Consider the following 15,278-nt stretch of genomic DNA (forward strand, 5'->3'; position numbering starts at 1 on the left):
GCATTTTGTCCAGTCCCTCACAATGCAATCCAGTAGGGCAGGACCTGTTACCAGACAGCAGAGTGCTGACGGTGTGAGATGCAGCAGAAACCAGTGCAGATGGTCTCCACTGTTATTGTACATCACACACTGTTACAAGAGAAGCACTGGCCTCTGGGTGGCTAAGAAGCTTTGGCAGAAGAGCTCAATCTCTGTTACTGCGGCTAATGTGGAAATGGCAAATGCTCTTGCACTGCTGCAAAGTGACTCACAAGATCATGGCACAACAGATTATGCTCTTTGTCCCCACTATAAGTTGTGACACATTGCCACATTCAGTAGTTCTGCAAGCTGGAAGACTAAAGGGCAGGCATTAATACACAAAAAGGTCAGATCTCCAAAGGGGCTTAGACTAGTGGAAGAGGAAATATTTACTCGCTTGTTATTCTGTCCATGCCAGAAAGTGCACTGTGAGCCAATATGTACTGGCTGAGCTTGCAGAAGGTGAGAGCATGGCTTGCAAAGAGTATGCCTACAAGGAATGGTTTACTAGTGCTACTGCATGGATCCATAGCCTCACCAGAGCCACATAAAAAGCTGATTCCTGTGGGGACTGGGGCTGTGACCAGAGACCTGGTGAGTAGGGACATTTGACCTACCCTCACCTTTGCCCCAAGGCCATGGATAGTTCAGCCACCCGACTCAAATGATACACTGTGCGTCCTTGCTCTAGATAAAGGAATCTTAAAAGAAGAACACAGGGGAAGACAGAAAAAAAAGAGTGAAACTACACAGTAAATACAATTACATGATCTGCACCTGTTTTTATAGTGCAAAGACTGGAGTTCTGGAGTCCTTTAGGTGCAGCATCAAAAATGTTATAGTACACACAAAGGTGGACATGTAGACAAACTGCACAATTAAAGGGATTTATTTGGGTCTGAATGATATGGTTGTCATGCCTCTACAGATTTTGATTGTCCTGATTTTCTATTTTCAGGCAACAAAGAGTATTCTGCTACAGGATATAATGCTGTGAACCCACATTTCAGTTTTTTGTGGAATATGAAAGAGTATCTGAGAGCAAAATTCAGGCTTTAAACAATATATGGCAAGTCATAATCATAGCAAGACTATGGTTATGTACATAATACTGCGGCACTCTTGGCCACTTTCAAATGAGAGATATACCATAAAAGAAAGTTGTTTGGAAGATGCTGACTTTGGATGGAGACTGGCATGTTCTTTTCTTCTCTATAATGGTAGTGCAATTTCATGCTCAGTTTTAATATTTTATTTCTACCCTTGCATTTAGAAACACAGACATGCAGAACCACAGGGCAATGCCAACAACAAATGCTACAGAGGAAAGTACAAAAAATCCCATAATGAACAATGATGGAATAAGCTGCCCAGTGATGAAAATTTCCTTCTAACCAGAAGCAATTAGTGGCTGGCTTATATCATAAAACATGAAGGTTTGTGTCCTTTCCGCATTTTTATCTAGTCTAATATGGCTGTGGATGTTCTCATTACCCATATAAATGTCTATTTATTTTTTTTTCATGCTGCTAAGCTCCAGGCCTCAATAAAGCCTGTGGCAAGGAGTAAAGTTTTTGGGAGTAAAGAAATGGTCATGAGAAAGAAGAGAATAAGACGGAGCAAATACCTGATGTAAGCTACACCAAAGAGCTACAAAGGGGCTTGCTTTCAGGGTTTCATTGCTACTGGGGACAAGCAGAGGTAAAATGAGAGGTGAGGGTTTGGCCTGCCACTGTTCCCTTTACACCTCTGCTATAACTTAAGATGCCACTAAGTTATGGGGGAGCTGAGCACTGAGAGAGACCAATATATTGCTGAAGAGACACTGAGATAAATCCAAACTTTACACAAAGCAGACTATTTGGATGTCAGCTTTACCAGCAGAAAGGAGCCTCTGCCTGCAGCAAAGTGGAGCAAGGATGACTATCACCTTTCAGTGTGTGAGGCTGTTGGTGTTTGTGTGGGGACTTACTGTGAATTGTTGGCTGAGCCAGTCTTTCCAAAACTCAGAGGGAATCAGATCAAGGCCATTTACTTTTATGTAATTGTGGATGAAATCCCTAACTGAAAGTTTTCTTTAATTATGGGGGTAGTTGGAAATGTTAACAAAAGCTCAAGTCATTAAGATCCGTCTAGAAAAATCATCTTTTCTCTGATACTTGCAGACATGGATCATGGAAGATTAGCTAAGAGGAGATAGATAAACCAGAAAAAAATATAAAAATTTGTAGAGGAATTGTAGAGGAATGAAGGCCGGTTAATTAACATTGATAATATACAGCTGTGGGCTGGCTTCAGGGGCAGTGGGTTGGCTGACGTGGATAATGTGCAGCTGTGGCTGGTTCCTGCTAAGTAGTTAAATAGCTCTAAGGAATGTATGAAGAGGAGCTCCAGATAAAGAGAGACCTGGAAGGAGTAGAGGGAGGAGAGACAAGGAGAGGCCCCAGGAGAAACAGGGAGCCCAGATGAGTAGAGGCTGGCTGGAAGAGGAGCCCAGAGAAGAAAGAATATGGATGCAGCAGAGCCAAGAAGCAGGGCTGACTGGCTTGAAGGGGATGAAGAAAGAGCAGGGACAGTAGATGAACTGTTGAAACCTTGTGGGGGATTGGTGGCTGTGCCGGGGCAAGGCGTGGGAATTACTTGCTGGAGTTAACCTGGTGTGGGGTGGTAAAAGCCTTGTTGCAGCTGGCCAGTTTGGATAGTGCTGCAACAATTGGTGCCCCATGTGAGGCTTGAACTCATGAGACTGAATGTAATGAGCAGCTGCAGCAGTAATGGCTGTGCTGGGGGACATTTGCAGTTCTGAGTGGTGACAGTGGTGCCCAACGTAGCAGAGACAGGCGGGAATAGCCTGCGATCTGGATCCTCAGGTTCTCCCCACCTATCTCAACGTGATTCAGATCGCAGGCTATCCCCACCTGTCTCTGCTACGTTGGGCCCTGCCACCACTGCTCAGAGCTTCAAATGTTCCCCGGCACAGCCATCACTGTTGTTGCCACTCAGACATAGAAGTGGGTGATGCAACAGAGAGGTGATAGACTGGCAAACAGGAAAATACTTCAACAGAATAGTTGAACAGATGGCTGTATTTGTATGACCTTAAAGAGAGGGTGCTTTCTTGGTACTGTGGTTGAGCTCAATGAGTATACTAAGGGCTCCCTGCAATCTCCTGATGCCATTGTAAGTCTCTAAGAGCTCCACATACCTCTAAGCTGCTACAAACATGTAAATACATGCCTAGCTCTTAGCATGGTAAGCCCCTTGATTTCGATTCTTAAAGTAGAACTCATTGCTAAATGTTTACAAAGTGTGTGTTGATTAATTTTCAATACTCTCTGTATTTCTGGGCTTTCCTTTGCTGCATTCACAGGGTGCCTTTTTCAGTGACATTGTCTGAACTGTAACTAGGTAAGACTTTTGTACTTCTACATTATGTGATATTTTTCCTTGTAGCTCATCAAGTCCCCTGTGATGTTGAATCTTCTGAGTTTTTGGGACTGGTTGAGATAAATTTTTTTTCTTAGGCGTTTTGTGGTCTTTCTGGCTGAAGCATCTGACTTGGTGTTTGATTTCCTAACAGACTGGATCAATGAATGTGTGCCCCAGGGTAAAATACTCCTTTGCCGGCTGGTGGCTAGGATCAGTTAGTAATGTTTACTTAGATTTCTATTGTTATGATTAGTATGTGTACAGAAATGGTAAGAAAAGTCTTCCTGGCAGAAGTATAGCTTGGAGGGGAGGGCTATCTGAACTCTTGAGGATGCTGAAAGAATGTAGGTGCATATTAAGGGCTCGAACTCCTGAGTTCTCAGTGATTACAGCCTCAGAGTGTCCATATATTTGTAAGTACAGGTATAGAGTCAGGTGTGTATACTTCAACCTCCCTCATCCATCCCTGACTGCCAGGGCTTGCAAAATCATTCCTTCAGTGCTGGCATCTTTTGAGCTAGTCATGGTCTGAATCCCAGGAGTAGTTCTCCGGTGGTGTGCTACAAAAGTGAAGCTGATTCTGTTCTGTGGCTACATTAAAGGAGATTCAGTCTCCAGGGCTGCTGAGGCAACAGGATCTGGATGCATTGAGCATTTTGGAGACCAACACCCACTGCCTGCACACATGGTCTGAGGCATGGAGCAGTTTGAGTCTCCATGAAGCAGCCATGTGGACCCTCTGGACTTGTGCTCCCAGAGCCATCTGGCTGCAAGAGATACCAAAGTGGATGCTAGGAGATGCAAACAGGCTTAGCACAGCTCCTTGAAGGCTAGCCAGGAGCCAGACCCCTGGGAGTGCCACTAGGACATCTGCCATCATGAACTAGTTAGGCCTCAGACCAAGTTTTAGCTAAAGCAAAACATGCTGGGTGTCCTGATTGCATTCACCAAACAAGTCATCCAGCAGATGAACACTTAATTCTTCAGCAGAGAAATTCTTCACCTCTGACACGCCCTTGGTGTCTACCATCCAGGTGTAAGTGTATGTATAACCACGGTAGCTGCGTAAGCCCTAACTACACCAATGCCAGAGTGAGCCCTGGTGGCATGGGGTATAATCCTGCTGAGGACACTCACGCTAGGCAAAACCTGTGGGTATGGACAATCTCCCTAAGACTGAAGGAGCAGGTTGTGGGCACAACATTGGTCTTGCTTACCTGGGTAAGGGTGGATGCCATTAGCAAACACGGCTTCTGTGGCAGGCTGCCCATTAGCCTGCGGCGGGAGGCCAGTGAAACCATTCACCCCAATGGGAGATGGGATGCTAGGCACAGCTGGTGCAGTTATGCCAGGAGGCGTGCTTCCACCTGCAAGTGGGGAAGACACAATATCAGAGCTGGTGAGTACTGGAAGCAATAACTACACAGAGAAAACTGTTGAAACTACAGCTGTGACCACCGCACAGAAACCTTCTGATAATCCAAAAAAATGAAAAATCTCCCAAGCTGTTGTGCAAAGACTTCTTGCCATTGCTCCTCTCTTTGGAAAGCACTTAAAGGCTTGAGAAACTTTTTTCAAAAGAGTGAAGCTTTTGCTTGGCCATCATAGTCTCTAGACTAGATCCACCAAACTAGCATCAAACAACAGAAAACTAGAGAAATACCAGCCTTCCTCCTAAGCTTTCTCCCAGGGCTATTACCTGTTTAAACTGAGAAAGGAGGAAAAAAAAAAACAAACAACCAAAACCTACATAGATGAAGGGCTTAGGGACATGGTTTCGTGGTGGGCATGGCAGTTCTATGTTATGGTTGGGCTTGATGATCACAAAGGTCTTCTCAAACCTAAATGATTCTATGATTCTTTCCTAGATAGCATCTAACACCAGAAGCAAATTCTGAGCCCCACCTTCCTACAGCATTTCTTCTCAGTTTCTCTATGGAGATGTCACCTTCATGGGCATACTGATTTCCAGGACTACTCTGTCTGTACTCCCTCACGAAGACATGTTTCATGTATATTTAATGTACAAACTCATTCTGAACTTTCTTAGCACCAGGGATCCTTGAAAGGTTTGGCAGGTTGATTGGTACCCTAAAGGCAGCCAGTGATACTGGGTTTTTGGGTGTCACTCTTTGGCCCAAATGTGACTTCATAGTGTTTTAGCAGAGAACTCCCATTCAGCAGGGGCAAATTTTAGGCTACATCTCTCTTTCATAGAATCATATTCCTCCCCTTCCTCCCAGATGCATCATGTGGGGGACTGTAATGCTGCAATCTGAGAAGAACAATTTACTCTTTATGTTTTGGGTGGGATCCTGTCACTCACTGACAGGGAATTCTTAAATTTCTGAGGGGAGAATTAAATCCCTCTGCTAAATCATTGTCTGTTCCTAAGTGTGTTTAAAATGACTGGGCTTTCTGTGCTTCTAATACATTCAGGATGTTTTGGTGGACCAAAAAAGAGTTTTCAATGAGTATAAATTTATATTTTTCCCTTGCTAGCTGTGAGTGGAAAGTTAAACTATCTTATCTTCAGCAATATCTTTCTGTGTCAGGGTATACCACTGATTGAAAGCACCATTTTTGCAGTAACCCTTTTTTCAAACCAATTACAGGAACTTCCTTCACCATAGCAGAATTCTATGATAGGTTAGTCCAATAACAGACTTTAATGACTGCTTAAATCTGTGTTGGTTCTTTAAGAAAGCCAATACTGGTGCATGAGGTGTTTTAATATGTTCTGATTTGAGTAGCCCCCCAAACCAGACAATATTTCAGCTCTTTTCTTATACCCTGAACAGACAAGCTGCTGCATCCCCTTTTCTTATTTAAATTGTGTTGGCCTTTAAAAATGTCCTCTGTGGAGGTACAGGGAGCCAGCAGTGGCAACTGTAGTCCAAAGGCAATGCTCTTAGCATATGCCATCACCTTGCAAATCACAAAGGCTACTTAAAATTTCAGTTGCTTTTCTGGATCTCTCGTTTATTTGCATAGACTGTGTAAGTAATTTTTTCTAAAATTACAGCAAGGGATTTGTGCTTCCTATTTTGTGCATGTTGAAGGAGGTTTAGGCATATTCATTGCAATTCTTTAATTTTCTTCTTATAAAGAATCCCCCTGGAGAGGTCAGATCTGTAGCTGGAGTAAAACTGGCATAATGCCACCGCAGAGAGCAAATGGTGGTGGTGCATGCCAGTTGTGGATTTCATCCCTGGTTTGAGATCTCTTGCTGCAGCTACACCATCTGCAGATTTACAATGTAGAGGGAGGGAGAAGAGAAGGAAGGAAGCCTAAATGAAATTTCATTTCTAGCCCCTTAGTCAGACCCACTTTTCACCCAGACTATGCTAATGATGGGACAAATGTGAAAACTGAACCAGACTTTCTGAGATGTCAGTTTAATTGCCTCACAATTACGGACTGTGTGTGAGATAAAAACCTGACTCGTGATGCAGAACCATCAAACCGCCAGCAAACAGCATAAAGTTTTATGGTCTGAATTACCTACTGCCTCCATTGGAATGTCTACTGCACTCCATTGACCCCCGGCAAGCCAGGTGACTAGTATGAACTAGATGTCTGACTTCTGTATGGTTAAAGCCAGATGAGATGGATCTCACAGTCTCTAGTCTGTTAAATTTGCCTGGAACCAAAACTTTGTAAGTTCCTAGCTCCTGTGGGAACTCGTGAGCCTGAATGAACTCATGGCCATGTCCCAAGGAACCCACTCTCCCAAAGGTGGGATGCACAGGAAGCAGGAAGCAGATGCACTGGGATGTCTGAAGATACCAGCACAGAGGCACAGTGCTCTGCTAATACCTCCAAAGCCTCTAGGACTCTGGGTTACCAGTGTCCTTTTTCTAGCACAATTTCTTTTGCTTAGGAAAGATCAAAATACTTTTTTTTTTTCAATATTCCAAACACTTTTTTTTCTAATGCCTGTTTTTTAGTGAACTTTGAAATGTTTCATTTTCATTCCAAGTCAGAACAAAGATATACTTCAATGACTGGAAATCCTGCTATGAAGCAGAATGATCATTTTCCATTTGGCTTTCTGAATGTTAACAAAAGCCAGCAGGAGAATTCACATTAGGCTTCAGATATCTCCTGGCTACTCAGAAATCGCTTTTCATTTTGGAGGCTTGCTTGCTCAGATGCTATGTGAAACATTTTCTATGCATCTTATCAAAAGCTTTGTGAGTGTTGTAGTAACACAAGGAGTCATTTCAAAGTCTAAACATTTCACCCAAGGAATAATTGTCAATGGATGTTTCCACAAGCCATTACAGAGGTTTTTCATGAAGGAAGCTACCCATTTGAGGTAAATCTGCAATAATGCCAAAGTGTATAGCCTTCATGACTGAAAATATGCCATAAGGAGAGTGCAGACTCTGCCACCATGAAAGAGATCGAGGGGTCATCTAAACCAGCATCTTATTTTCAGTAATGACCAGTCATGGGTGTTCTGGGAAGCATGTAAAAAACATGAGCTTTCCTCCTCTGTATTTTGACAATGTTTATCACTCCCCAAAAGGCACCAGGCACACCAGAAGAGAAGATCTTATGCCGAAGACAGGCTGTGATATTTTTCATGTGCTGGAAATCATGGTAAGCACAGAATTTGGCTGTTGTGTCAGTATTTACATACTTATGTCACAGAACTCACTCATTCTCAAGACTTATTTATATGCAAAAGACCTTGTGCTCTTTTGTGGTGAGGCCATCACAAACCACTGCCTGGATTTAGCTTTCCAGGCCCTGAGAGCATTTGAATTCCAAGCAGACTTTGTTTGATGTTCTCTCTGCTCCCACCAACACAAAACAAATCTAGCTAATGCAAATATGATAATCTTTCCAGCAGTGGGTTTAAAGGGTGCACATATAATTAAGCCACTTTTCTATTTGGATTTGCAGTAGCTCCATAGACTTGTTTATACATTTACCGTTGTGTAAACATATATTTTGAAATGTGTGGCATAAGGTTTTTGAGTCAAGCGCTTTTCCTTGGGTCTCCATAAGTTTATGTGGAGAGCTCTGTCTTTCTGTATCTCCCTTCTTTCCCCCTTATATTCTAATACAAGCAAAGGAAAAGTTAGGTATCTGATCCAGTAGCTGCTGACACTGTTCCCAGCTACAGATTGCAAAGAGATGCTTAGCTCTGTGCGCAAGAGGAGGTTTTCTTTGGCAGACAAGTTAGCTAAACTCAGTTCATTAGGAACAGCCCCCAAGCCTCCAATGCTGTGGTGCCTTATCTCCCTGCCATCCAGTGTTTGTCAGCCATGAGGCATCTTTCTTGGCTGCTTTGTCAGATGGCCCTTTCCCGCTCCAGGACTGGTACAGACCTCTTCTTTTCTGGTACTGAAGCTGCCCCTTTTCTCTCACTGCTCTGCGCTGCAGTCCCAGCTCCTGCTCTGCTCAGTGCTGGCCAGCACCACAGCTTGCTCAGGCATAGCTCACTGCTCCCATGTCTCACCCCAAACCTTTGTCCAGCTGATCCCGTCCAGACCAGCTTGATGCTTCATGGTTCACACAAGTGCACTGATATGCCACATCTTTCTGAACAAGTCCCATTCCCAGTGCCTCTCATAGGAACAACTCGCATCGCCCCAGGGACCCTTTTATCACAACCTGTCCCTTAGAAATGGTCCTCTGAAGATGTACCTTTGAGTCCTCTGCTCCCCTACCAGACTCAGTGGTATATTGCAAAGCTCTCCAGATTCTTACTTCTTTCCTTTTGTGGTTCAGCTCCACTTTCTCTGCTGCCCCACTTTCCTGCTGTTAGACCTCGTGCTACTCCATGGCTATCAGCCCTGCTCGTTCCTTGACCTGTTCCTGCACAAATGATTTCCTTGTGCTTTAAGCCCCAGGAAAGCCAGTCCTGTTTCTGTCTCAGGTTGACTCCCTGCCCACTGCAGCTCTAGCACGGGCTTGTTGTGACACCTAGACAGATCCTGGGAGCCCTTTCCCAACTACCTGCCTCTGCTCCAGCAGCCAGAAACCCTCTCACCAAACACTTCCACTGCAAGTATCACCAGAGGTCTTCCCTGAGTACCCCCTGTCTTATTTCACAGTAGGGGAAAGGCTTATATATCCCAAACACACAGCTCATCTTGTTAACGACATTGCATCTCACCACAGACCTTATTTTATTTGTCTTTAGACCAGCCTGGCTGTGACAGCACCAGCACTGACCCTTTGGACATCTATACGCACCACCAATAAACCAGTGTAGGTTACTGGGGGATGCTTTGTACCATTTAGAGCAGGGGTTCTCAAACTGTTTAAACAGGGGGCCGGCGTGGATGAAGTGGCAGGCAGTCATCTGTGGCTGCTTGGTTTCCGCCCCCCCCCCCCCCCAACCCCCGGTGGGGGGATCGGTAAATACCAGGGGCCGGATTGAGGACCCTGGGGGGCCGTATCTGGCCTGCGGGCCGTAGTTTGAGGACCCCTGATTTAGAGGGTGCTCGTAGCTAAAGGAAAGGGTAAGGCTGAGAGGGAAGGATCATGGCTGAAAGCCCTTTCCAGTGCCTTCCCTGCCAGCACCCTTCCTCCTCCCCAGCAATCCTATTGTGTCCTGGCTCTGGTGAGTCTCAGCCCTCTTGGTCTCCTCAACCATGAGTGCCACTTGGCACAGGGCACAGCTAGACCAACAGCCCGCTTCTAGCAAACTCTTTGACTTTGTCCTTATAACTATTTCATGATACAGAAGCAGACTTGCAGGTGGCCCCAGCCCTGGAATAGGTAGCAAACAGCCTTTCTCCACCCCTTTCCACCACTCTTAGACCACAAAAGGATCTGGTCAGCTCCACTCTTCACTTCTGGTGGCCTTCACCAACAAGACCAAGATTTCTTTCAAGACCCCCTGGGGGACAACCTGTCAGCTTCCATGTCCTGCCAGGTCTCCTCTGGGGTGTGTCAGATGTTCCTGGCCTTTGCCCTTTCCACCTCCCCAGCCCCTTACCTGAGGTTGGTGTCATGGGGGCGGCTGCCAGGCCATTCATGTTCAGAGCCGCCATCTGCTGCATCTGGGCTGCGGCAAAGGCTGCCATGGGGTTCAGGTAGCCACCCTGCGCCACCGACGCCATGATTGCGGCTTGCTGCTGCATCAGCTGGAACAAAGAGAGCAGGGAAAAAATATCATGCGGTCACTGGCAGGGCAGCCCGTGGCACTGGCACCAGGTTGGGGACCCGGTGTAGGTGCAAGGCATCCCTGTTTTGAGATGTCAGCTCACCATGCCTGTGGCACCTCCCAGCCTTGGCCCCCCTTCTTCCTATAGGGGCTGGAGGCAAAGTACATCTTTGCATCTTAGGGTTTTTATGGTCCCCACCCCCACAATGTGTTCCTGACTGTGGAGGATTCCCATGAGTTGAACACAACCCTCTGATTCCTTGGTACTTCCTTGATGATGAAAGGGAGAGAAAACACTCTACAGTCCTGGCCAGAGAGGTTTCATAGCTTACATTGCTTTTGCCAAAGCTTTGAGAAAGCACTGGAGGCCACCAATGGGAGACCAGTGTATGTGGAGCAGCAAGATGAGGAGATCCCTTCCCCAGAGCAGCAAGCCTAGCTAGTTCTCTGGGGTTAACCTGATTTGTTTCCATCTGTCAGTGACAAAAATATTTTTCTTATGCTGCTGGGAGGCAAAACCATTACCAAACCTTCCAACCAGATTACATAGCACCTATTTCCAACACAACCAAGCAGTGACTCCAGAGCTATATAACAGAAGGGAACTCCCCTATTTAAGCAGGATTAATACTGTGTAGTGGGAAAATCCCTTCCCTGTGGTTTTGATCTGGGATGACTTCCTTAATTGTTTATTTCGTGATCAAAATGCCACCTCTTACAAAAGGCAAATATAAGGAACCCAGCCTATATTTTCAGGAATTTAGGAGTAAAAGTTCTGGAGCATAAAGGTGGTGGTGAATGGTTATGCGTGTTGGAAATGCTTCTTGTATTAAACCCAGACTTTGCTATCGTTATCTTACACTCTGAACCTAACACAGTCGGTGCGGTTCATAGGTGCAGTATGGCTGCAGTGGGCTTTTGAAATGCTCCTGGCATGAAGAAGAAAACAGTTTGGAAGTAGCTGCCTCATGTCTCCTTCCCTGGAGCTGTACAGAGAGCCAGATGAGGTAAGTCTGGGTCCATATCCAACCCTCGCTAGTGACTGGTGGTGGAGGCTTACAAAAAATATAGGGGAAAGAGGATGAGCAGAGAGAAAAATCTCACTGTTCATTCCCCAGCCTCTGCTAATGCATAACTTGATGATAATAGTGGAGAAAAAACCTGTTTTTCTGTAGTGGTTTTAGAAGTGACTCATGTCTTTGCTGTCTCCAGAATTGGAGTGCCTCTGTTTTGCTGCTCTCTGTGATAGCGCTCTCTCTCCCATCAGGAAATCACCCTCTGATGCTGTTGTTTAAGCACACGGGACACGCTTCTCAGCATTAAACAGACCTCAAAAGTCATGGCAAGGAACAGACTGTTCCTTACTGTTCGCTTTAATATTGAAATATCAGCTAAATTAGCTGTTTATATACATACACGCTAAAACAAATCCTTGAGTTCACTGCCCTCATTCAAATGCTGAAACTTTCCTTGTCACCATCGGTTAAGAGACCAAAGCAAAGGATGCTCTGCCATTGACCTGCTGTATCACCGTGCACAAATTGTGTAAACTTGCTTCGGTTTCTTCAGTGATAAAATGGGACATGGGTTACCTGCCTCCCCACGTGGGAGTGCCTTCAGATCTACAGATGAAAATTTCTGTACCAGAGTTTAGTACAACTATTATTTTTTGAAGCCTGATGCAGATTGGTGGCAAGGTGGTGGCTTTCCCTTTGATTATCAATTACCTTTTTTTATTATACCCTGCATAAGACACTTTCACTTTTTAATTAGCGATATTCTGTTCTTTGTAATTACTGATGGAGTGATTAGGCAATCTTTTCTATTATAGCACGATGCTGATTTCCCTTTAAGAGCTACATTTGTTTCTGAGCATCATTTGAGTTTATTCTCCAGAGGAAGCACTGAGCAGGTGATTTTAGTAAGTGTGTCAATGAAGTGAATGAGGAAGGGGGAATCCATCCATCTTTAACACTGGATTGACTCCAACACTGAGTGTGCTGACTCGTGTCTCATTTTCTGTGCTGGATATTTTCACCTGGGGAAAGCTGAGCATATAACTGGCCGGGTTGCAGAAATGATCGCCAAGACCTGTGCTTATAGGATCTATTTAGAGCTGCTGATCAAAGGAGCATCTCATGAAATGGATGCAGTTGCAAGGTCTGGGGACAGTTCCAGTCTGGCCTTTGCTGACTTCTCTCTGTGTTTCTCCAAAGCTGACCAGAACTGCATGAACAAACCCACCTCAAAACACGGAGTAACATATAGCTGGTTGCATGTGTGCTGTGGTCAGCCTCGCTGGCAGGTAACAGCCTGGTATTTGTACCAGAGACCATCTAGGGCAGTCAGGGGGCTCTGTTTCTGGCACTTTCCGTTGTCAGATTCCAAAAACTAAATACACATGACGTTTCATCTAAGCTGGTCACCTATTATGGTTGATATGATAACAGGCAAAGGAGTCTAGGCCAAGATCCACTGCTCCCTTCTGTACCTGAATGCCTCTGGGCAGATGAATTGCAGCTTCATTTCTCCCTGTTGACTGTATGCGGACCTCAGGTGATCAGTTCAGCTGCACATACCAACACAGTCAGATGAAATGATTCCCACCCTTTACCTGGCCCTCAGTGGATATTTTTGGACCTTGGGTCCCAGCCATTTAAAAGAAAAGTGTTAGTCCTCCTTTTGTTTGTATTTCACCTGTGCTGCAAGAGAAACAGGGCTCTATCTAAAAGATACTGCATTGCCAATGGTAGTACAAATGATTGCATGATTGCAGTCCTCCAAAGACAGTCCCCATTTTGCACTCAGCAGAGCTAGGCAATCACCTGTGACATTAGCTATGGCTTATTGTCCTGGTTCCAGCTGGGTTAGAGTTAGATTTCTTAAGAGCTAGTACAGTGCTGTGTTTTGGCTCTGATGTGAGAACAATGTTGATAGCACACTGATGTTTGTGGTTGTTGCTGGGTAATTTTTATACTGAGTCAAGGACTTCTCAGTTTCTTGGGCCCTGGCAGCGAGAGGGCTGGAGGGGCACAGGGAAGTGGGAGGGGACACAGCCAGGACAGCTGACCCAAACTAGGCAAAGAGGGATTCCATACCGTATGACATCATGCTGAGTATACAAACTGGGGGAAGAAGGAGGAAGGGGTGGACATCCAACATTATGCTGTTTGTCTTCCGAGTAACTGTTACGTGTGATGGAGCCCAGCTTTCCTGGGGATGGCCAAACACCTGCCTGCCCATGGAAAGTGGTGAATAAAATCCTTGTTTTGCTTTGCTTGCATGTGTGGCTTTCGCTTTACTTATTAAATTGTTCTTATCTCAACCCTGGAGTTTTACATTCCTTTCCAATTCTTCTCCCCACCCCTCTGGGTGAGGGGGAGCAAGCAAGCGGCAGCAGCTTCATGGTGCTTGGTTGCTAGCTGGGGTTACACCATGACACTTATGCAACTTCTTCTCCTGCTTCTGAATGTCTCTAAGCTGTTCAGAGTTAACTCCACAATGGTGGGTGCTCCTTTTGGTTTGCAAACCAGGTAACCTGAGTGTGTGGTTTCTTGTGTATTCAGAGGGCTTATAAATTTGCACTGGAAGATGCATGTTTTTAGAATATACCTTAGTTACATGCATGCTCCTTTTTGCAGTGTAACGCCATTTCTGCTTTTCTGTCACAGGCCTTCAGAAAGAAGGCGGCACTTCCTTTCTCCTTAGGAGAACTAGATGGTCTTGTCTGCTGATCAGTGGTGAAGGTGCAAGGTCTGCAACTTAAATTCTGATGGATTTCAGTGAAAGTCACTTTAAACTGGCCATACTCTGATGGAGACTGAATTAGAATCTTGAGGAGAAAAGAGGTTAAATTCAGCTTAGGGTTAAAAAGCTAATGCAGTAAAAATAAGGCCCTAACCTGTGATTTGAGAAACTAGATCCAGTTGCTTCTGCTACAGCAGGCATTGTCCAGGGAGCGCTCACCCTGTTTCTGTTATGCTTGGTGCTCTGTGGATGCCCAAGATGCCCTGGAGAGCTGGTACCCCCCCCTGACATGGTAAAATGAGCTGGTGCCCTGCACCTCAAGGACCAGAGGACATACACCTTGCTGCAGCCTTCAGAGCCAGGCCGTGGGGTAACCCAGTGTCTCCTCCAGAGCTGGAAAAAGCATAGCATCCCATACCTGAACACAGCCACACACCTCAACTCACTGGCTCTCCTTCCTTGGCTAACCATGTCCCACATCTTTCTGGACATCTCAACCCTTGACAACACTCCTGACACCCTTCTGTGGACATATTTGCTCTTCATGCCCTTCTGTCTCTGGTTGGAGTTGCTCGAGGGTAACAGTTAAGGGGGAAGAGGAGGGGGGTCTTTCCCAGCCCTGTGCCTGATGGTCACAGCCTGGCTGAGTGCAGCAGCATCACAGGAATGAGAGGATGGGAACTTGGTCACCTTGAGCGAACCTGACAGCATAGACCTACCTCCTTCCCTGCAGGACAGCTCCAGGGAAATTTACAAAAGTAGGGCAAGCCCTGTAAGGGTCACCGGTCTCCCTTATAAAAGCTCTGCGGTATTCCCAATAAAAGTCACCCCACTCCTTCCCTGGCTCCCCCTGAAGACAAATGTTCCATCCACTCTCTTTTCACTTTGAAAGAAGCCCAGTGTATGGTCCCAGCTAATAAACCTGTAGAAAGTGAGGCAGTGACCCCACTAG

At 45.5% G+C, this 15,278-nt stretch overlaps 1 protein-coding gene across 9 annotated transcripts in view; it reads right to left on the minus strand.

Annotated features, from left to right (window-relative positions):
* Positions 1-15,278, minus strand: part of CELF4 (CUGBP Elav-like family member 4) — a 720,910-nt gene that overhangs the window by 62,214 nt on the left and 643,418 nt on the right. For all 9 annotated transcript variants that reach the window (XM_027784805.2, XM_027784801.2, XM_027784803.2 and 6 more), the window contains exons 7-8: positions 10,412-10,559; positions 4,668-4,817 (exon numbers count right to left, since the gene is read on the minus strand). In XM_027784805.2, the coding sequence (XP_027640606.2) occupies positions 4,668-4,817; positions 10,412-10,559 (298 nt within the window). The remainder of the gene's footprint in view (positions 1-4,667; positions 4,818-10,411; positions 10,560-15,278) is intronic.

This window comes from Falco peregrinus, chromosome Z (assembly GCF_023634155.1).
Source record: "Falco peregrinus isolate bFalPer1 chromosome Z, bFalPer1.pri, whole genome shotgun sequence".
Classification (NCBI taxonomy): Eukaryota; Metazoa; Chordata; class Aves; order Falconiformes; family Falconidae; genus Falco; species Falco peregrinus.